This window comes from Gopherus flavomarginatus, chromosome 13, assembly GCF_025201925.1.
Source record: "Gopherus flavomarginatus isolate rGopFla2 chromosome 13, rGopFla2.mat.asm, whole genome shotgun sequence".
Lineage (NCBI taxonomy): Eukaryota > Metazoa > Chordata > Testudines > Testudinidae > Gopherus > Gopherus flavomarginatus.
The window spans coordinates 28,928,834-28,952,859 of NC_066629.1; the positions used below are offsets into that span (position 1 = coordinate 28,928,834).

The 24,026-nt window shown below is 46.7% G+C and overlaps 1 protein-coding gene across 2 annotated transcripts; it reads right to left on the reverse strand.

Annotated features, from left to right (window-relative positions):
* Positions 1–884: 884 nt before the first annotated feature.
* TREH (trehalase) lies at positions 885–17,749 on the reverse strand. 2 transcript variants are annotated; one of them, XM_050922086.1, is made up of 15 exons: positions 17,706–17,749; positions 10,842–10,942; positions 10,375–10,522; positions 9,631–9,718; positions 9,300–9,400; positions 8,809–8,901; positions 8,341–8,457; positions 6,645–6,767; positions 5,757–5,806; positions 4,924–5,124; positions 4,012–4,229; positions 3,254–3,365; positions 2,457–2,569; positions 1,869–1,922; positions 885–1,627 (listed from the first exon to the last, which is right to left on the reverse strand). In XM_050922086.1, the coding sequence occupies exons 1-15, from the start codon at positions 17,729–17,731 to the stop codon at positions 1,487–1,489; spliced, it is 1,686 nt and encodes a 561-aa protein (XP_050778043.1). In that variant the 5' UTR covers positions 17,732–17,749; the 3' UTR covers positions 885–1,486. The 2 variants fall into 2 exon arrangements, with proteins under 2 accessions (XP_050778043.1, XP_050778044.1); XM_050922087.1 differs by lacking the exons at positions 9,631–9,718; positions 10,842–10,942; positions 17,706–17,749 and having other exon boundaries at positions 10,375–10,480.
* Positions 17,750–24,026: the final 6,277 nt, after the last annotated feature.

Consider the following 24,026-nt stretch of genomic DNA (forward strand, 5'->3'; position numbering starts at 1 on the left):
CCACAGGATTCTTTGCTGCTTCTTCTGACACTGTGAGCTTTAAAAAGTGCCTCACCCAAAGGAGATGCCAGGAGGGCAGGGCAAGAAGAATACAGAGCCTGGTTCTTAAATCTAGGTGCCTATAGTTAACTGTCTGCACATGCCTCATGGGGAGTCAGAGCCTAAATTCACAGGTAAAGACCAAATGGTGCGAGCTGCAGAGCCCCCTCAAAGTCCCAGAGAGAGAGCTGAGGGTGCACAGCCCCTTGCAGCATTGGGCCCATACTATCCAATTCTGAAGCTGCTCCAACTTTAGAAGTGGAAGTGACAGCACTGGTGCTTTGAGTGGCTAAGAAATTGGGCCCCTTGATAGCTTATGCCCCTTTAAAGTGGCTACTTATATCTACCCCCATTAGCAAAACCCAGCTGACAGCTAGGAATTTCCACAGCTTTCCTCTAGGGCATAGTGAAGAGTTAAGTTTCACACAGCTGAAAATTCCTTGAAAGAACAAGACTATTTAAATCCCACCTTGCTGTTATAACCTTGAAATCCTTATTTTCCAAATATCTTTTTTAACCCTAGGTATCTGAATTCCTACAAGTGCCACTGCTGGCACTCCTTTTGTCTAGTTTGTACCTCCCTCTGCTCACCTAGGCTGGGGGCAGGTAGCTGCCAATCCAGCCTCTTTTTTTCAGTAGTTGTAGACAGACTGCAAACAATAAAGCCTTTTGAGTAACAGACTTGAGGTTGTTTCCACCTTCCCCACTCTGGACCACAGCCAGCTGGGCCCTGAGCCAAAGGGTTCTCAGTAGGCACTGTGCTGGGAAGACGCCTGCCCTGCTCCTATGGAGTTCAGAAGGGTGACAGCCTCAGTGGCTGTCCAGACAAAAGAAATTCTTCAACAAACTCTACAAGTTTATTTATTTATACATCATCTCTCTGAATGAGGGGGATGTGGACGGGTGGCACAAAGGGAACGTTGTGAGAATGAAGGGATAAAAGGATCGGTGGTGGGCAGTGAGCTGGGCCCCTGGTGGATAAACAACACACACACTCTCAGGGATGTCATCTCTGCAATGGCTAACACCACCAGGGGGATCGGGGACCATTAATGCCCAGCCCCTACATCTACACTCTGTCCTGAGACTAGGGGATGTGGGGCCTCAGCACAGACCTCCACCAGAATCAGGCCCCTATTTATCCCAGTAACCACCAAGGCAGGCATGACAGCAAAGACCAGTTTGATAAACATTAATGAAACAGCAAAAGCATGAGAGAATTGCAGGTAGGGGGCTCAGTAGGGCTGCATGCACAGGGCTTTAGTCACAGCTATCGTTCACCTGTGGCTGCTTCGCTGTCCCAGCAGGTAGAGAAAGAGGTGGCTGCCCCGATGAATCCCGCTGCCACACACTCTCTTCCCTAACTGGTTACAAGGCCAGGGTACTGTTCAGTACATAATGGGCTTGTCTCCTCTGGCTCTGCTTCTGGGAGCCCAAACCACTTCCCCTACCATTTCAGGTCAAGGAGGAAGAGGCAAGCAGCAACAATCCAAGCCCTGAAGAGGGTAGAGGGGGAGCCAGAAGTCAGGCGGTCGCCATAGAGATCCAAGAGCTGCAGGACTACACCATTGGTCCAGCCAAATCCCTCCTAGCAGGGGAGAATGCAGCATTAGCAAGGCACATGCTGTTATCCAGGGCAGGAGCTTACACACATATGTGCAGCATGGAGACTGATCAACCCCAGCAGCAGCTTCCAGCCCAGCAATTTAGAGGCAAAACGGGGGGCCTCGCCCCCATGAGGAGAGCACATCCTCCATGTCTAGTGAGAGATTCTGTGAGCACACATCCCCAACCTGTAGGCAGTGAAGCATTTCAGTACATGCTCTTACCTGGACTTGGTACTCTCCTCCTGTCCCTGGCTTCCCATCTCCGTCCACGTTGTACTGAGGAAAAAGACCATTATTCAGAAAGCACCATTAGAGTGGGGGCTAGAATGTTCCCACCCCATAGAGTCCAGGGAAAGAGGGGCAGGCACAGAATCCAGCTCTTTGTGTTCACGAGCACAGTTGCTTAAGGCAGAGGAAGCTGTACACCAGGCAGGGGCAGAAAGCAGCACTGGAAGAGGAGGGAAGGGACAGAATGACAAGACCAGCCAGCACAATAGGGGAGACCTGTGGCTGATCAGCCACATTTGCCCCTGCTCAAGTCCACTCAGACTGAACTGTCCGAGATCAGATCTGGTGGCTCCACACCTGGGGCCCTGGTCTGAATACAAACTGACAACGAAAAGGTTAAAACAAGACAAGGTTCCTTTAGGGTAGCAGCCCAGACTCTTTCCATGCAAGCACTAGGCACTCTGAGGTAATCACCACAAGCTGCCCAGGGTCACAGGGCAGGGTGTGTGCATGAATTCCACTTGACAAGCTCCTACCCGCAGGGGATGCAGCCTGTCTGTCCGGGACCACCAATGTCTTTACCTTCTCGAACATGGCCTGGTACTTCTTATATAAGGCAAAGTTGGTTCTGACCCAGTTCTGGGCCAGATCAAAGGCAATTTCTTTGGCTCTCAAGGAGCTGGACTTGGCCAAACCTATCAACACAGATAAATGCCAGAAGGTCAGGGACCTGGTCCTGCAAACACTAGCCTGTCCATCCCTGCAAGAGGTGACACTAGAGCCCTCACTGGAGCTCAAGCCCACCCCTGCAAGCATGGCAGTGGCAGGGGCTTTGTACAATTCCTCCACCACCTCCTCCAAAAGCAGGCTTTGACAGGTTGGACCCAAACCCGATGGGTTTTGCCCTAGTGAAGGCCACAGATCAAGGCCGTTCAGGCTTATGGACTCTCAAGCAGAGGTGAGGAGGGTTATCAGTGCCCCCTGGCTTTTCCAATAAGCAGTATCAGTGGCTGGATGGCCTGCTGTAGCAGCAGTTTGGGAAAGGCCCAAGTGGGAGAGTCTCCCCCAAACCAAGATGGCACTGTGACACTTGGGCTCACAGCAGAGCTCCCAGCCTGACCTGCAGCTGCTGCACAGTCAGGAACTAAACCCACAGAAACAGGATCAATCCACAAGGCTACAAAGCAGCAGCAGAGTGGAGGGCAGGGACTGAGAGAGGCATAATGCAATACCCAGAGCTGCAGCACGGCTGAGACAAGGTACAAGGAAACAAGGGGCAGGTCCTAAAATAATTTGGAGGCCTGATACCAAACACAGCAAAATTTCCAGTGGGCTTCCTGTCCTGCAAACTATGGATATGAGCACAGCAGCATCCTTACCTGCAATCACCATATGCTGCAGTGGAGGCCAGGCATTGGGCAGGTCCCACTGCTCCCCAGTCCTGAACAGTGAGGTAGGGAGCCCGTTCTTGTAGGACAGGACTGTGCTCCCCTGCAAACATAGACAGCATATTGAGTGGTGGCACTGGGCTCCCCAGTGAGTCACCATCCAGGAGACAGAAGGCCACGGAAGAGATATAAGGAGACAGGACTTTGTTGGCTAATCTGGTCAGCTACCTCTAGCCCAGCCAAGCTCCTGAGCTCCATCGATGGCTATTAGCCAGGTTGGGCAGGAATGGAGTCCCTAGCCTCTGTTTGCCAGAAGCTGGGATTGGGTGACAGGGCATGGATCACTTGATGATAACCTGTTTGTTCATTCCCTTTGAGGCACCTGCCACTGGCCACTGTCAGAGGACAGGATACTGGGCTTGATAGATCCTTGGTCTGACCCAGTATGGCTGTTCTTATGTTCTGGGATGGGAACAGGCATGGCTCAGTGTAGGAAGCGGGCTCTAGGGGTCACTAGTGGGTTGAGCTAGAGAAGCAAGCCCTGGGAATCTCCTGGCAAACACGGGACAGGGCCACATGAGAACTGGGCTCCAGCTCTACCTTGCTCAGCTCTGTGCAGACAGCATGTGCCAGGCTCAATAGGAAGGTATGTGGCACCCTCCACTGTCTGCAAGGAACACTCCCCACGTGATGGGCTAATGGAGACACTCGTCTGTTAAGGTGAGGACTCTTACAGGAGCCCAGCTCACCTCTAAGTACCGCACTGCCCTCTCAGCTGCAGCCTGGTCTGAGAAGCAGTCAGTCCACAGGGGTGCCAGGTTGGAGGGGTAGAAGGCTGGGTTTGGCTGCTTCTTCAGGAGGTTGAAGTCCAGCCAGACTCCAGCAGCCTCATTCCAGAAGACAGCTTGGACAGCCTCGAGCCTGCGCTCCAGAGCAACCTGGAACTGGGCAGCCTTGGTGGTGTTTCCTGAGAGAGAGAGAGAGAGAGAGAGAGAGAGAGAGAAAATGGCTGATTACACTAGTGAGGGGTTTGCAGAGCATCCACAGATTAATTACAGTGCAATGCAGCTTCAGTTTTTGCTGTGGCCCATGGCAGCACTCACTGCAGACTCTAGTCCCAGTGCACTCTGAACAGCATGGCCTGTGGCCTTTGTTCAGTATTAGAGGGGGAGGAAGCTGAAACCCACTCCAGCTCATGCAGAGTCAGCTACAGTCTTCCAGCTCCTTCCAGCCCACTGGAAATTTGCTGACACAGCCCCAGGATGGGGAAAGGCAGGTGCCCTAGACAAAACTGATCCCTACAATGCCCATCCCCTACATACTTGATGCCCTCCCTAGGCTCCCAGCACCTGAGAATTAAACAAACACAGAAATAAATGAAGTGAGCAGCAAAGTGGCTTTGCTTGGGGCAAGAGAAGAGTTAAACTACTTCCTGCTCCCACTGGCAGGAAGATGCCACTATGTTGCACTGCTGTTTACACAAGCTGCTCTGTGGGAAGCACTGTTACAGGATGCTGGGCCCTTTCTCCACACAGGGGATGTTGCCCCAATAACAGCACCTTGCGTCTCACCCTGTCTCATGAGGGGGCAAGGGGGGGGAGGAAAGAGATTCAGCAGGCATCAGTATCTCCACAGGAGGCACTTCCCACCAGGCTCTTTACCCAGTATCCTGTAGAATGAAGCCAGCAGGTGCTCGGTCTTGCACAGAAAGGCATTCAGATCCACTGGCACTACAGCGCTGGCTTTGGTATCCTTCAGTGTCGCAGGGAGTGGGGGAGGCCAGGAGAGGAACCAGCGAGAGGAAAAGTCCCAGCCTGACTCTGCTGCTGATTTTAGCTCTGCCCAGAGCTCCTGCCTGGCATCTGCAAGACACACAGACTGGCATAGATACGACTCAATGTCTCCTGTGGCAGAAGATTTAGTACCTCTGCCCAGGGTGACCACTGGCAGGAAACAGCAGAGAAGCAATCTGGGGCTTGAACACAGGTTCTGATGGGATGCAGCTGGAACCAGGTCCCCAGACTGGGGCAATGAGGATAGAAGCCTCTGTTAGAGCAGGGACCCTAGGCCAGAGCACTGACCCCCAAGCACAGATATAAGGGCCATGCTGGTTCAGCTGGAGCAGGGGTTAAGCAGCTTTATCACACTTTCTTAGCTCCATCCCAAGGCTCCTTAGAAAGAAGGAACTGTTAGAGCACAAAGCTTGGGGAGCCCCAACAAATCCTGTCCTGGAGAATTGACAGACGTGGTCACAAGACGCCATGGCCAAAAGGAACCTAACCCCCAGTGCCACCACATCTGTGCCATGGCCTCACCTCCCACAGATGCAAATTCCATAGCCGAGCCCCACCCCAGCTCTCAGAAATCTCTCCCTGTCTTCCCCTGGCAGATGGGTGCCCACATTTAAGTGCAGTCAGTGAAGGGCAGCACAGGCTGCTCTGTTCTAATGGGCATTAGAGGGACAGCATCTGTCATCACAGAAATCTCTCTTTACCTTCATTTAAGTCACTTGCCAACTCCCAGTCTTTACTGTAGGACTCTGGTCTGCAGGACAGAGATTGGGAGACAGAGAGATCACCAGGTCAGTCCAGTTCTTAGTCATTTCCTTGCCCTAAGCAGGCAAAGGCTCAGATGCCTGGCATGCAGAGCCAGGTCTCACAGTGGCTCTACACAGGGGAAGCCAGACGCTGAGGTTGTGAGTGAAATCCTACCAGTGGTCCTACAAGGACCAGCTGCCAGGCTGCGTGATGACCCTGTTGGACATTGAGGGCAGCGCGAATTCCATAAGGCACTGCTTCAGCCTCAGCCCACCTTCAGCAGTTCCAGATCTCAATCAGCAACCCATCTGCTGGGCTTGAGAGTGCCTCCTCGTGCTGGCTGCCGAGTGGACCCTCAAGTCTCCAAGGGACACATTCCTCAGGGTAACAAGAGGCCATACCTTTGCCTGCAGCTGCAGGTCTTGCCTGTGCATGCTCTGGGACAGGCGCGGTTCTATGCAGCAGCTTGTTTTCTGCAGGGGCTGGAGGACAGCCCACTCTGCACTGGGATGTCATTGTCCTATCACAGGACAGGACTGGGAAGAGACAACACAGCCATGTCCATCAGCACCTGTCTCCATCACAGGGGATGGGGAATGGTCTGTCGAACATACTCAGTGCCACTGTAGAGCTTTGCGAGAGACCTGCATGTGCAATAGCCCCCAAAAGAGGGGGGTGGGACAGATGATTATCCCCCTCTGTTGCTGGGGAAACTGAGGCATGGGAGGGGCCGTGAGTCACTTGCCCAAAGCCACACAGTAAGTGGCAGAGCTGGAAATAGAACTCAGGAGTCCTGTCTCCTCCTCTAGTGTAACTCCATTAGATGGTGTTTGTTCGGATGGTACCTGGGCTCCCCGATCTGGACATTGTAGTAGTTCAGAGTATGATTCCTGTCCCCAACTGTGATGCTCACAGAGCGATTCCTCTGCCAGAACTCGTACTCTACCTCCAGCAGATGGATATTCTCCCTGGGAATCAGACCACAGGAATGGTCAGTGTCTCCTCACGGAGCAGTCTCTTTCCATGAGGAACAAATCACCCAGTCATGGGTCTGCCCAGGAACTGGGGGGGACAGGAAGCCCAGTAGGGAATGAACCACTCCAAGGAACTTCCCAGTGGATGTTGCTCAGTGTATACTTTGAAGGGCATAAACAGCACAGACCATGACCTGGAGCAATGCTCCTGCTGCCTCCAACACATGCTGGCCAAGCAGAGTGCAGACCACGCTGGCCCTGGGACCAGTCAGTAGAGGACTCATGTGTCAATGCTGTACCCAATATTACAGCAATGAGCTCTTGCTCAGACTAGCCAGGCTCATGGGGGCCTGGAGCGCGAAATCTCAGAGGAGGAGAGGGCATATGCAGGGGCATGTGTGCACCCAGAGAGGGGGCTCTGCCTATTGTGAAAAGGAGGTGGGGGTAAGAGTTACAGACACCTGGAGTATGGAGCACCCAATGGACAGAATCATGGCCACTCCAAGTCCCATCCTGTCTGCAAAGGCAGAGAGTGCCCACCCTCACTGCTATGCAAGATCCTCATTGGTGCCATAGGAGATGGGGGAGCCTTATCACCTTAGGTTACAGGGTGTGACGTTACAGCCTATATGATTTTATAAAAATATGCTAATGAGTGAGTATAATGTAACTGGAATATGCTTCATGCAAAAGGTCTCTTGTAAGGTATCATTACAAAGCTTATAATCTACTGAGTGTGATCATCCTATTTGTATAAATGTAACACTTGTATCTGAAACTAGAAATATGAAATATAACTCTGAGGGCCTACTGTAATTATGCAAAGTATGGGCCATTAATGGTGTCCAGTCTGAGGAAAAAAGTTATTGAAGCATCTCTGAGGGTTAGATTATCTGTATTCAGTTTGATTAAACATAGATTTGCGCATTCTATTTTATTTTGCTTGATGACTTACATTGTTCTGTTTGTTACTACTTGGAACCACTTAAATCCTACTTTCTGTATTTAATAAAATCACTTTTTACTTATTAATTAACTCAGTATCTATTAATACCTGGGGAGGAGCAAACAAGCGTGCATCAGTGTTATAGAGGGCGAACAATTTATGAGTTTACCCTGCATAAGCTTTATACAGGGTAAAACGGATTTATTTGGGTTTAGACCCCATTGGGAGTTGGGCATCTGGGCTTTAAAGACAAGCACACTTCTGTTAGCTGCTTTCAGGTAAACCTGCAGTTTTGGGGCAAGTAATTCAGACCCTGGGTCTTTGCTGAAGCAGATGGGAGTGTCTGGCTCAGCAAGACAGGGTGCTGGATTCCTGAGCTAGCAGGGAAAACAGGAGCAGAGGTAGTTCTGGCACATAATTTGGCAGCTCCCAAGGGTGTTTCTGTGATCTAACCTGTCACACAGGGTGCCAACCCATGTCCTCTGCAGCCATCTGGACCTGATCCTGAGGGAGAGCTCAAGGGATTGGCACCAGCCATGGGGGAGAGAGGTAAGGAGAATCCACCCCTGCCCCCTAGGACATACAGGGTACTGGTGACGCCTAGCAGAACCTCATGCCCACCTGAGAAACTCTGTGTCATTGGCATGGGCCAGGTAGGCATCCATCATCAGAGTGAGGAAAGGTGGCTGGCTCCGGCATAGGTAATAGACTCGCCCTCCATTCGGGATGTGCCCATACCTGCCCATCAGGGGAGAGACCACGTGTTACACAATCCCAGGGGAGGAAGATGAAGGGCCCTGCAGAAGCCTCCCCACTTCCCACACTGCATTCGGAGCAGGGCCCCGCAACTGTGAGGAGATGGCAAAAGCTGGAGGACAAGATGACGTATGCCCCTCATGACAACGGTCCCCGGGCAAGCATCCTCAAAGTGACACCCTCTCAGCAGAGGGCACTGCCAGAGCCATGGCTGTGTCACTTGGTCAGCTCCTCATGCTTGGACAGGGAAGGAGTGGCTTCAGAGTCAAGGGAGGAAGGTAGCGAGCCTCCAGTCAGACTCCTCTCTCTAAGTGCCTTAGGTCAGGGTCTCACCTTTCCACCAGGTACAGTAAGTTCTGTATCATCCCCTTGGCTGTGGCTGCCATTTCAGAGAGGAGCAGCCCTTCAATCACCCAGTAGGAATCCCTGCAGCACAAAAGCAGTTGCACATGCGATACCAGATGCTTTGGGCTTGTGGCTCTGCATGAACCAAATGTAAGATGGTCCATGCTCACACCCAACACTCTCCTGAGCATTGGGATTCAGGCCAGGGCTGAGGACAGTGTGTCTGCACCCACACCTTTCAGTCATGGCCGCATCTAGTGTGTGACAGGACAGTTTGTCACATCATTTTAGCAGGTACAATTATTTGAAACAACCCCCATGTATACTGGCCAGGAGAACAGTGCCGGTGACAGCCAGGCTCAGCAAAAATTCACCAGCTCAATCGGCATGGGGCAGAGCCAGAGTTCCAGCTGTGGCTGCAGTGAAGTCAATTTGAGGTGTAACCAAGTCAAGGCTCCAACACACCAGCTGTTACTCACCAGTAGTAATATTCAATGAACCTGCCACCGGGCACTACCACAGGGTGCGGCACATAAATCTGAGAGTAAAACATCGGGCGAGTCCTAACGTCATCTTTGATCTGAAAAAGATGATCCAAGTTGGTCGCCACTCCCCATGACCCACAACCCCCAGCTCCCTGAGCCAGTCGCCCCTCCTCCTCCTCCTCCAGCCCCCACAACTAGCCTGGGCCAAATCTTCACCACACTTGCATTCTTTCCAAACACAGCGCACAGAATCAGGGTCACCCCCCCACATATCTCTACCTTTCTCACAGCGCACAGAATCAGGGTCCCCCCCACATATCTCTACCTTTCTCCCTAGGGATTTCCACTTGGCATTCAAATCCGATGCCCATGCCTGGAGTTTTTGGTCAGAAATCTTGGCTAAAATCTGGGGGCTAGAAGATAAAGAAGGAAACATACTCAAGAGAGGAGACAACCACAACCAAGCACCTAATCACCACAGGCAAGGGTTGCTTCCAGAAACTGCATGTGACATACACTGCCTGATACAGTGCAGCAATCTATGGGTCACAGCACCCTTCTTGGCTCCCACTCCCCGCAGTGCACAAGTCAGAATGTGGCTAAATTAGCAATTTAGCTCTAGAGACCTAAGCTTCAATCGTCAGTAGATCACAGATGGATTTGGAGGTATAACTGGTTTTTCAGGCTAACACCCATCTCATGTTCTAGTCCATTTCATCACAACTGGCAGCCTCTGCTAAAGCCAAGCCAAAGACCTGACTATCAGCAAGATCTGCAGGTCAGGATGGAGGGGCATTGGCAGAGATGAAAAAGGAGGGAGGCTGCACGTCAGGGTGAGGTACATTGGCAGCACTGTGAATAGGGAGCACTGATTACAGCTATCACATCTCCCAGGTACTAAAAACAAATTCATTGCTTCCCAAGAAAGTTGTAAATCAACCCCTGCCTCCAGAGTGGGACAACATAGGCCAGCACAGTGCAGTCTAGCTCCCTTACTCCCATCACCAGGGCTGAGGCTCATCATGCTGCACTCACTCTTTCAAGGACCCCTTTGGGTTCTATTTTGTACCTGCTCATCCAGTCCTGAGGTTCCCATAGCTCAAACTCTTGTCCAGGGTCACTGAAGGATGAGCTCACAAACTGTTGCAGCTGCTCTTTGGACAATATCCCCCCTGGAGTCACATTCACTAGTTGCTGGAACTTCTTCAGAACTAGTTCTGGGAAAAAGAAAACAGCCTTCACTGTCTACGGCCTTGGCTGAGGTTCTGCCGAATCTGCGAACAAGGGGACCATGAATGGTGAAGGCACAGTGACTACTTGGTGTAGTATGTACCAGGGCACAGGGCCACTATTCCCACTAATACACCTGTGCATTAGTACCAGAATTCCCAATCATCCTGTATGTGTGGTGAGATGGGCCCAGGGCCCCAGCTTGTACCAACAGGCGGGTGTGGGGTTAGACTGCAGGTGTTTGACAGAAGGGGAAAGAGTAAACACAACAGCTCTGTAGCCCTAGGGCAGACTGCGATTACTGACCTGGAGACTCCTGCAATGGCATGTCAACAAAGTGTTTGTCATCAGAGAAGAGCTTGGCCAGCTGGACCTGCTTCAGGAGGTCCCCAGTGCAGTAAATGTGGCTGAGAAGAGAGAGAAAAAAAGGAGTGAAATTCATACACACATACCCAGGCATGTTCTAACCCAGTGGTTCTCACTTTTGTACTGGTGACCCCTTTCACATAGCAAGCCTCTGAGTGCGACCCACCTTATCAATTAAAAACATGTTTTTATATATTTAACACCATTATAAATGCTGGAGACAAAGTAGGATTTGAGGTGGAGGCTGACAGCTCGCGACCCCCCATGTAATAACTTGCGACCTCCTGAGGGGTCCCGACCCCCAGTTTGAGAACCCCTGTTCTAACCCATGTGGTCCAGGCAATTCCTCAGGAAGCAACAAGCTTATTTCTGCTAGATACAACCTGCTTCATTAACTGCAGCATGATACAGGCTTATCAGCACAGACAGCAACCCAGACATGCTGGAGCCTTAAGGCAGGGGCCAGTCCACACACACACCGCACCAAACTGTGTTCAACGGAGGGGGAGGGAGGGGAGAAGGGGCAAGTAACCGGTTACACAGTCAGCCAGCCAAGGCCTGTTAAACCCACTAATCTGTAGGAGTTTAAATGTGGTCCCTTAACTCTTAGGCATGGATGGTGCCTAGGAGACCATTTACATTGCAAAATCAATTATGACTTGGTCTCACCTGACAAACAGGACCAAAATATGTTACAACTATTCACAGAACCACATAACAGACCTGTAAAACTGCCTGGCTAGAGCATGGCTCTGTGACATGGAAGGGCAGGCAATATACACCAGTCAGGCACTACCCCCGCCGTGTTTGAAGGGACACTGCCTACTTGGAACCCTATCAATGTTAATTAGGGTTTAAAGTACTTCCACGTCCTGCCTTCAACTCCCTGCCTCTCTCTGGGATTGTTTTATCACATTTTCCTGTCTGTTTGTTTTAACCTATACAAAGAGTACAGGAAACTCAAAGACTCTTCACAGAGTAATCATACTGAAATGAGAGAGAAGATTACTATTATAGGTTGGGTTAAATTACTTTGAAACTGGTGAGTGTAAACTTCATTCAAAATAAACTTAAGATACAATAGGGGCGTCAAATTAAAACACAGACTCCTGACAACATTCAGTGTGGGTGGGGGGCTTTGCTGGGGATTGTTTGGTATAGTGGTGTGTTTCTCTTCCACACAGACACAAGAGAGACACAGAAATAGCATAAAGTCAGAGGCAGTCTGAACAGTCACTAAGAGCATGATCCTAATGTGATGATCGGGCTTACACATTTATTCTAACTGTGAGCTCAACAGTAAAAAGTATATGAAAGTTCATAAAGTGTCACATTAACCTTGAACAAATGTTTACGGGAAAAGGTACGGAAGGGGAGACTGACTGAACTAATCTAAACAAAAAGGCCTAATGATATAACTCCAGGATTGTGCTGAAATCACGCCTAGTAAAAAACAGAAGATGTAGAACGGTAAATTAATCAATCAAAATTGGTATGTTGGATATTAGCCATACATGTGAACAAACAATAAGGGGATAGGATATTCCGCCCATCACTCCATTTTTGAGTTCTTGAGGAAAGAATGGATGGGGCAGCCTTTCACTGCTGCCACCCCCACCCCTTCTGGGATACTGTATCTTCTTTGTCCTAATCCTGGGGTATGTCTTGACCTGACTGGGCCAAAGAGAAGACTCTAGATGACATCACCACCCCATCACTTCCAGCTGAATCCCAGAAAATGGCTGGGATAGAATGAGCTCAGACTAACAGCAACAGCAGCAGCTGTAGCCCATCTCAACCAACTGTCCTTTTGGGTAAACAAGAAGTTATTACCATCTTTGATGCCATCTAAGAAACTGCCAAACAGGATTTTTCCTTCTAAAAACTTCCCAGCTGAAGGAAAAAGGAACAAGGAAATGTTGCTAAAATTAAAGCTTTACTTAATCTTGGGATTCCCGCTGAGGCCTTATCCACTAGCCTTACCCAGAACATCTCGTCCAGTTCAAGGAGAACATTTTATCTAGCTCTCTGGCATCCAAAACCTTGGACTGAATCTGGACTTGTCACTAAGGTTTCTTTATTGGCATTTCATAAAGTTATCCCTAAGGTGATCAGGCTCAGATGTAGGGAATGGGTTAGGGAGCATAACAACTCCAAAGTACATAATTATAAATCAGATTATATTCATATTCTAAAGTACACTGACACATACACATTACATTCTACATTGTATCACATACTTCACGGCTGTTTTACTAATTTTGTGAACCAATCCCTGTAGAGATGACGAGCTGTCCACGCACCATAAAGTGTGCTAGTAAGCAAAGCTGCAAGCTTATCACATACCCCTCTTCCTACTATTTCTTTATCTACTAGCTATGTATTATTTACAAGGCCACTTGTGCTTTCATGCTTTGTCAACTGTTAACCTATTTCCTTACTTCTATTTTCTTTCACTGGCCTAACCCCACCTGTGTGACCCCACTCCTCCTGACTTGACCATGCAGGCACCATGTGTGCAAGGTCACAGCAGCGGGATCAGGGCAGTATGGTTTTCAAAACAGCATCCCCTGTCCAATACATCTGATTTTGTCTCAGTATCAGATCGGTGACAAACCTTAGAAAAGGTTTTCAAAACAGCATCCCCTGTCCAATACATCTGATTTTGTCTCAGTATCAGATCGGTGACAAACCTTAGAAAAGCAGGGTTGTCCTGTTTAAAACCAGATGAATGGCCTGTCTGAGCAAACTCCTCACCCATCTCTTTTAAAACTCTTGGATGCAAGTTATTTGGACCTGCTTATTTAAAAGTGTCCAAATTTAGCAGCTTAAGTTTAACATCTTTCAGAGATACTAGTGGAATGAAAAACATCACCCCCATATAATGAAACTATCACTATACTATCTGTCCCCCGCACCCGCCATTATAGAACAGAAATATTTAAACACCTCTGACTTTTCTACATTATTATTAACAATTCTACCATTTTCATCTAGTAATGGATCAACACCATTGTCAGGATTCTTTTTGTTCCTAATGTATTTAGAAAACTCCTTATTGTCCTTAACTCTGCTAGCTATAGATTCCTCTTTGTATCCGTTTACTTTTCTTATCAGTTTTCCACAATTCCTAACTTCTGATTTTTATTGATTTATTTATTTAACTATCAACTTCCCTTTTCTTCCATTTGCTATATATATTTTAATAGATGCCTTCACTTTCCCTCTAAAACAGGTCAGTTTTTTTTTTTAAACCATTATGGCCTTCTTCCTCAATTGTAGGATTGTGGCTTTTGGGGCATCTAAGGTGTTCTTAAATCATTACCAAGTATCATTCACATGCTTCTGATAAAATTCTTCCTCCTAGCTGATTTAGCTCATAATTGTTTTCAGCTTTATGAAATAGGCCCAATTAAAACAAGTATTCTGCTTCTGCCTTATAAATGTGGTACAAATTGCAAGCTAGATTCCAGCCTACCACAGTTCTGCTTCCGCTGCTCCCTCCTCCCACAAATATGCTACCCCACAGCATATGACCAGCACTCTCCTCCCTTGATCCAATTCCTACAGCATCTGGGCTTGAGCTTCACCTACCTCTTTTGTTCCTCAAGCTATATTTATTTTACACCCACAGAAATTATGTCAATTGTTTTCAATTTTTTAACCCCCCCTCTGCCGTCCACACGTATTTAAACCTCATCCATTGGGGCCCAATCACTCTTTCCAAACAGGAGAGGGTAAATTAAAATGGGAAGCTTGTTACCCTAGCCATAAAGATAAACTGATACAGTGCTTTCCATCCAAAGGCCTCAAATCACATTACAGAGGAAGTCAAGAAAGAGAGAGGAAAAGTGACCAAGGGCAGAATCTAAGGGTTCCCCATATAAGGCTCCTGACCTAGCCAACAGATCCTAACCCTTCCTGCAATGAGAACTTCTCTAACACAAGCAGCAGGAGGAGAGAAGGACCACCCTTTTTAGCAGCTTCAAACTGGCTTTGAAACAATCAGGCAACAAAAGCTCAATAGACTATGCTAAAATTAAGCTACCTTAGCCATTCAAGATTTGAATTTCATAGCACAGGGATGCTGCAGAGTTACTGGCACAAAAGTGTAGTTTCAGTAACCAGATCTCTGCTCATTGACTCCCTATATTATTCCCACCACTGTAGTATCTGTGCACCTCACTTTCATGCATTTATCACAACACCCCTGTGAGGTATGGCAGTGCTATTATCCCCATGTCATAACTAGGGAACTTAAGCACAGAGACATGCCCACGGTCACAAAGGGAGCCTGAGGAAACTGAACCCAGGTCTCTGATGGCCCAGGCTAGTGCCTTTTCCACTGCACCATCCTTTCCCTACTCCTTTCAGAACTCAGCCTACAGAACCCTTGCATTTACACAAAACTACTTGACACAGGTGAGTGCTATAGGATACTGATCATTCTCCACCTGTCAATCTAGCACCTTTCAGAGTTATTTTGTGTATTACTATAGTGCCTGAGGCCCAGCTGAGATTAGGGCCCCACAATGCTGGGCTCTGTGCAAACAGAACTATACAACCCAGCAGAGCTAGCAATCAAAACAGAGGCAGAGGGGAGCGATGGATCATGCACACCAGCAAAGGGAAGGCATAGGGCCCCTAGGAGGGCTAGGGAGGGGAGGGAAAAGGAGTAAAGATCTTAGAAGATGTACACACACACCTTACATGTCACTCTCAACATATTCTTATTGCTTCCCAAACTTCTACCAGCACTGTGCATCTAAACAGCTCTTACTTGTATAGCACAGCCCAGGACACTTTATTGGCAAAATAATTAGATTATGTCCCTGCCCCAAGATCAGTCACCAGGAGACCCACCAACTCCCCATGGACCCAGGAAGTAGTTACCTCTCACAAGGAGGTGGGAGCCCATAGACCAGTTCTTGCCATCCTGGCACAGAAACAGAGATGCCAACAAAAAAGCACCAGGCTGTCACCAAAATCCTTGCAGAGCAAGCCATTTGAGAGGAGAAGAATGAAGTGTTTGCTCTTCTGCTGAATCATTAAGTTAGTTGCATCAGATTTCACCCACCTGTGCAAAGGTCTATGAAGCAAAGTCTGAGATAAACTGCATGCATTAAGGGGGGGGGCTAGCATTAGATTTCAAGATGTGTGTCTGCTTCTACAGTCCTTGGCAAAGAATTATTTGGAACTATTTACAGTAGCTTTAACTCTCAGATACACAGCCTGAAAACTGTCTTTATTGATATTAACCTACTGATAACAGTTCAAGTCTCTGGCGCAGGGTGGGGTAGCTTCAGGGGCTCTTATGGCACCATATGGCAGTAGTGCACCCCATCATGGGGTGAGGATGGGAGGAAAGGAAGAGAGTTCAGCAACAGAACAAACAAGTACACCGTACACTACAGAAAAAGGTCTGTGTGGAGGGACTTATATTCCAAGCCCCAACACCAGGCACCTCATGAGGGCACAGGGAAGGCCAGAAAAGGAAAAGAGCAGGGAGAGAGTGGGGATTGACCCATGGATGGATAGACGAAACAGAAGGAACCAGGGTAGATAAAAATCAATCGGATTTTTTAATATAAATTGGATTTTTTGCTAAAATGCTTTTTGAGGAAAAAAACTCTCATCATGGAATAGAAATTATAAATTCTAATTCTATAGTATGAGACAATATATTCAGGTAATGTTTAAGAAAACTTTTGTAAAAGAGTTCCAGTAGTTCATGGATTAGGAATCCAATCTTATGGGGTTCCAGTGGCTTCTGTATAGATTATTCAGGTTAATCTTTCTACCTACTTAATGGGACTCAGTGCTCAGTCTAGAAGATACCATTAGAGATGTTTAGTTTTGCAGTTCTCAAAACTGTGGATTTGTCTCTCCAGACATAACACGCTTGTTAACAGCAAAAATGTTTTAAAATAAATAATATATAGAGGGGAGAAACAACAGACCTCAACTCTACTGTCCTTCTGAAAAATTGTGTATACAGAGTCGCTTACCTCTCTCTAAAAGTGCAAAGTTTCAAAAAGTTCAATGAATAGAAGATTGTTGGGGGCAGAATAGATCTGGACAAGGAGAAGTCTGGAGATAAATGTGAGAAGGGAGGGACAAGACCCAAGAACCTCTTAAAGCTAACTGGCAAGGTGGTTATAGAAATGTCCTAATTCTGATTCACCGAAGAACATCATGTGAAATCTTAAATAAAAGTCAGGGTCACACTGATCATTAATATCATTGTGAAATGTATGTAGAGATACCATATATGGAGTTATGTATATATACTGGAAATACCTTGATACATGATCTAAGAATGCAGGCGTCACCAGCAGAGGGAGAGAAAAGTTTTCTTTCAGACAAAAGATGTTTATCAATATCTCTGTTGGATGTAAATTAAGCATTGTAAACTAACACAATGATGTCCCTTTACATATAAACGTTTGAAGAAAAATGAAGTCAGCAGCACACTTGAAAAACAAACCATGAGATGGTTATAATTCCCTTACCCTGTACCTAGGAAGTAAACAGAAAGTGTGTTTACAGACTCTCCTTCAACCAAGGTTGAAGATGCTGCTAAAGTCTTTGGGTGAGAAACTTCTTTAGACCATAGGTTAACTAACTACTTAAGTTTAGTCTCTAGAAATCATGTAATTTGTATTTATATGTAATCTTTTGTTCCCAATATCTTTACTGTCTCCTGAATCTGTAGTCTTTGATAATAAACTTACTCTTGTTTTCACTATAAAGATATACAAGTGCTGTGATATTAAGTCAGGTGCTGATCCTAAATTGACTCACACAGCATAGTATGTACACTGTTCCATTGAGGATAGCAGACCTGGTGTTTCTGAGAATCTTCAGTGGATAACGGTCTGGATACTGCAGTGAATACTTCAAACTGGCTCAGGGACTGGGATGAACCTACTGTTAACCTGCAAGGCAAAGTAACGGTTGGCATAGCCCAGAGGTGTGTGCTTGGGTGGCTAATAGACTAGCGGTATCAGGGAGCTGACAATCAGTTAAGCACAAGCAAATGTCCCTCATGCTACAGCCAGGGAAGTAACAAGGTGATTCTCAAACCTGGGTACCCCAAGAACCATCAATGTTCTTCATAGCCTAGGCAACAATTGAACTAAGTCCTTTTACCATGTGGGTCTCTCGCATTTCCCCTAAGATTTTATGAATATGCAGGGGGCAACTTCACTTTGCAACAAGCTCCCCCAAGAGTCTTGTTTGTTTTAAAGATCTGAGTTTAGTGCTGATTAAAGATGTCTGCTTACCAACCCCGGAGACTGACTTCAGTATTAATCCACTCCACACAGCAGGGGCAATAAGGCAGGCTTCCACCCCATGCACTGCCAGTATGCCTCCAACTTGACCTGGAGGAACCCCCAATAAGGGAGTTCCATCTCCTAGACCAATGGTTCCCAAACTGGGATTCGTGAACCCCTAGGGGTTTGCAAAATGTTACAGGGGGTTCTCGGGGAAAAATTCCCTAATGGTGGACAGAGCTGTCCCTAGGCACCCCGAGCAGCCTGGGGCCAACAGCCTGGAGCCCCTGGACTTCCAAAAGCTAAGCAGATCAAAGCAAGCATATCTATCACATTGAAGAGATTTAAACTTCAAGACTCCTTATAAGAAAAAGGGAGGTGGATATTTTTTGCTGTTTTTAAAATTAAATAGGCAGCTAGGTTTTGTTTTTTTTTTAATTATTATGAAGAACAAGTTTAAGCTTTGTTGTAATGTGTGTTGTTTGCCTGGACTGCTCAAGATCTGAATGCTTATGTAGGAGGAACTCTGAGTCGGCTTCTTAAATAACTTCATGCTGTTTCACATCTGATACTCCTTGATGAAACATAGGAGCCTTGTCTTATAACAGGCTTATTCAGAGTGATTCAAGCTACGAAAGTGAGATCTTGGAAGAGTGTTGCCATTTGCATAATGTAGTAAAACTGTAATGATAAATAATAATGCATAGTGTGTAATAAGCATGTCATAAAAAAATTATATTTCCAAGATCACTGCTTTTATCATTTAAACTTAGGTAAAACAGAAAATCCCTGGAAATATTCATTTTTAAGAGTGAGTTCGTGAGACACAACACTTTAGTGAAAGGGGTTCACAGATTGTTAAATATTGGGAACCACTGTCCTTTACCCAGCTAGGCACTGCCCTCACAAGGGGCCAGTTAGTACAAGAGGGACAAAATGGAGACCTGTCTCCTAGCAACTTGATTGAGACCTACCAATTTGTTTCATAAAAGCTACCAAACAGCCTCAGATGGGGACAACTTTTGGTACTTAACATCCTTACCCTGGATTTTGGCAACAAAGGCTCCAGAAGGTGTGTCTATGCCACCCCAAAACTCTCCAGCTCATTAAGTCCATCATTATTTTAAATAATCACTTTTGCCAATATCACTGGAAGATACAAATCTCACTCCCTCCCTCTTGACATTTTCCATTTGGCAAGTAGTGATCCCTATCCTTTCCCCTCCCACCCTACATTTAGAAGGGCATTTAAGATCACTGCTGCTTCATTTTATTTCACTAAGGGCAGCGCTTTGAAGTGTGAGTGTGGTCGGAGCACCAGCGCTGGGAGAGAGGTCTCCCAGAGCTGCAGGTAAACCACATCCCTTATGGGTGTAGCTTGCAGCGCTGGAAGCCTCGCTCCCAGCGCTGTGGCACTGATTACACTGAGGCTTTAAAGCACTGTATTTTGCAGCGCTCAGGGGGGTGTTTTTTCACACCCCTGAGCGCGTAAGTTGCAGCGCTGTAAAGTGCCAGTGCAGCCAAGCCCTAACAGTCAGGAGAGATTTTACATCAGTGCTAGTTATATGAAGACAAAAGTCACTTCCCTTCTGGTCCTCCCACAAATTCTGGCAGCTACTTGTAGAGAGGAATGTGCATTTCAATAGAATGGGGAATATTTCTTTTAAACCTCTGCTGCACTGAGATTTTTTTAAACTAAGAAGAACACTTTGCATCAGGCTGCTACACAGTCCTCTTCAGAACGATACAAACATACATAAAAGGCAGTAAAAAACACAACGACTCATGCCTTGCAGCACTCAGGAAATGCTTGAACGCAAAGAACATCCTCTTCCCCAAGCCCCTAAAATACTCCAGCAAGTTTAGCATCTCTTTCCGTTGCTGCAGACAAGACTTTGGGTATATCTACACTTCAACCAGAGCTGTGACTGCAGCATGCGTAAACTCATCCAGTATTCCCAGCCTCAGGGGACCTACCCCAAACAGTGTGAGGCTTTATTTGTTTTTTACCCACACGTGTATGTACACAAACACTGCGGAGCTTTTGCTCTGCCTTTCGATTTTTGCCATCCCTAGAGCAGGTAAGAGTGAGAGACACAATCGGTGTTGCCGGCTCCCCAAACGTACCGGGCGAGGCGACTCTGGGCCCAACGGCAGGAGCTCTCACCCCTCATGAGCAGATGGCCCCGCCCCGCCCCACAGGCGCTCACCGCCCTGAGCTAAGCCCCGCCCCGCCCCACAGGCGCTCACCGCCCTGAGCTAAGCCCCGCCCCGCCCCCACAGGCGCTCACCGCCCTGAGCTAAGCCCCGCCCCGCCCCGCCCCCACAGGCGCTCACCGCCCTGAGCTAAGCCCCGCCCCGCCCCGCCGGCGCTCACCGCCCTGAGCTAAGCCCCGCCCCGCCCCCACAGGCGCTCACCGCCCAGAGCTAAGCCCCGCCCCGCCCCCACAGGCGCTCACCGCCCCCCCGCCGCACCTCCGCTCCTCTTGGAACTTTTCCCAGGTCTCCGGGGCGGCTCCAGGGGCTCCTCGCGAGCCTCGGGCCCGGAGGCGAGCGCCTCTTTACCCCTCCCCAACTCAGCGTCGGCTTGCGTGGGTAATGGAGGAGAAAACGAGCGCCCGCTCTACGTAGCGTACTTTTGATTGGTTATTCGTCCAGGGGCAGCCAGCCAATCAGAGGGCGCTCATTCCCTCGAGAACAGGTGGGGAAACACACCAGCTGCTGTGAAGCCGGGCCAGCCCTTTAGAAGCCCGCAGGCCATGCTCCTAGGGCCTATTACCGCTGTTAGGGGAGCTAGCTGGAGCCGTCACGCTCTCACGGTACTGTAGACAGCCTACAGGCAGAGCCTCCACCCTGTCCACTTCCAAAATGCAGACTACAGCATTAGACCGCTTTATGTCAGACATCAGTACCCAAATTAAGAAGGGACAAAAGTTGAGTTGCTGAGGCTTTTTTGTTCGTTTTTTAGTAACAGCACATCACTGAGTGGTATCAAGCCACTTCAGACAGGTGATATGAACAGAATATTTTCTATTCCAGATTGCCAGAAGCCTGTACCAATTTTAGAAAGCTAACACTACCCCTATTGTTGATCAAATTTCATAATTAAGTATTGCACATTGGTAAGGGGTAGGAGATAGAAAAGGTGTTATGGTGTCAAGTACCAAATAAAACAATCCCTAAAGTTACAAAAAAAAAAAAGTCTAGAGAACTGTAAGAAAAAGACATTACTAAAATTTGACACAATACCAATCCAGGGGTGGGCTCTAGGGGTGGAACCTCCCGTGCACTATTCCAGGCACCTGAGATTCTTACCACACCTTGGGGAATACCACGATCAAAGACAAGCAAGAAGTTAACAATGTTTTGAGTTTTTCCCTTTTCCTGTACAAGCAAGCAGTAAACAGAGCTCTTCTCTGTAAATCTCTGGAGAGTGATTCCTCCCTGGGTCAGGATTCCCTTCTCCCGGTAACTTAAACCAAAGTATATTATTTCCTTGTCTTCATGTACAAGATAAACAGTTTATAGACAGACAGGCAAATTATTTTTTGTGTCTGTCTGTCTAAGGGTTGGTAGATTCTGTTCAGTTTATCATGGATCACAAAATTATTTCTAAACATGCAGAGATAAGTGATCTTAACTAAGGCCTATGAAACTGAAACAAGTAATTCAATTACTTAGACAAAGCCTTTTAAAGTTACTTGACTGAAATAACATTTCTTATAAACCCACAACATCACTTTCAAGACAACTCCTTAGACAACCAAATTAATGAATATTAGGAATCTTATTCAAAGCAAGTCCCATTAGTTGTTTACCACAATTAGCTTACTTTTCCATCTGAACAATCTAGTGTTAACTGAAGTTATTAGTCCTTTAAGTTACAACATATAATTTCAATACACCATTAAAATTATTACAAGAATAGTTTAATTCCTTGGGGTGCTTTTGGAAATATCTCACCAATGTGCTGAAGTCTTCATAGTATCACATTGCAGAAACAGTGCTGGAATAAGGAGTTGGTTCTTCTCCATGGTGTGTGATGGCTTGTTTCCCTTTTGCTTGTTTGGAGATGAAATGAACAGGAGTGTGTTGAGTTGGTATCTCAGTTCAGAGAGTCTTCCCACAGTCTCACTGAAGGGAGAAGACCCCTCTTTTTCAGGGGCTGGCAGGATCCAAATATCAGCTCATGTCACTTTTACTGGCTCAACACCTTTATAGGATGGTCCTAGTTGTATCTTCAGTTAATGAATATGCAACCTGCTAATACATACACAGCAGTTGTAAATCTTCAACATCCTGGTCATATCGCTTGTCTCTCTGATGGAAAACAGTGCCATTTACAGTCAACTATTTAGTTCAGTTGGAGATATTCATCAAGGTTTAATACCAGAATTTGTTTCAAATTGCTCCAAACCCATTTCTATTTAAAATTTGCTCTGCTTTTAAAGAGTCTTTTTAAATTTAGGTAATTCTTAAACAGAGTCTAAACTTAAAATGGTCAAGGGCAGCGTAGTCTAAATACTTGAATATGTGGTTCTTTTCTCAGAGGTTGGTAAGAAAGTTTCTTAAGCACTGCGAGATACCTAATTAATATAAACATTCTACAGTCAAATAGCTTCTTGTAGTAGTAACCAGTTTAACAAGATTACTTGATTTTATATTCATACATGAATAGTGAGATGTTATGTAACAGTGCTATAAGAAAGTTATTGCATTATATTCTTGCATATAGATACAAAGTGTTTGCAAATGACCATCACAAAAAGAGTTTATACCACCTTAGGCATTTAAGGAATTAGAAAGGTTCTAACCACTGTAGTAGAAACTTGTAGAAGTAATCAACATAATTCCCAATTTTACATATTTCCTTAACATTAAATAGACTTTAGAGTGCCTATTAAAAGAACAAAAAAAACCCCACACTTTTCAACTAGAGTATGTCTAGCATTCTTTGTGCAAGGTTAAAACTGAGGTGTCTTTCTGGAGAAAGGGAGATAGATTCCTGGCCTAGCTTTTGTGGCCTTTATAAAACAGGTGCTCATATCCCTTAAAGAGGTATCCTGCTCTTTGAGAAGACACTCCTGTTGGCTATTTTACTTTTGACCAAACAGTTCCCAACACTACTAATCTACAGTAGCTTGACCCACAATTCACAATTATAAGAGTTCTTAACAAATGCTGTCTATGCAAGGCAGTTGTCACATTTGTATTGCTAGAAAGATGTTTAAAACAGCAAGACAGAAGAGTGGTAAAGGCAAAGTGTTATTTGAAAAGATGGCACCAAAAAACTGCTCTTCGGTAGCAAGATGGACACAGCAATATCAAACTATAAAGCTTCCATATTATAATGAAAATAACTATTTTTACAGAAATTAGACTCATGGACTTATTTCACACATAGAACATTTCCAGCTAAAGAGGTAGTGTTGCCTAGTGCACAGCTCTGGTTTCTATTCCCAGATTAGCCAGTAGCCTGCTAAGTGGCCTTGAGCAAGTTACTTCACCTCTGACCTCCTTTGTAAGGAGTTTTGAAATCTACTGATAAAAGCCTTATGTAAGAGCTAGGGCTTATTATACACCCTCCCTATAATTACTCAGATTATATAATCATAGCAGAGAATATCCACTTGATAAATGCTTTAGCAAACACACCTGTGATAAGGATGATAGCGCCAGCCTGAATACAAAGGTGCAGCATAATTCATTAACTATCAATTGTTCAAATCAAATTGGTATTTGCAAAGGAGTACTGGTTAGCCAGGGCTGTGGGCAGGTGCTTTGGAAGGTAATGTACCCTTCCTGCTGAGGACTGGTATTATGTGGAGCGCTTTACTTCCTCCTCACA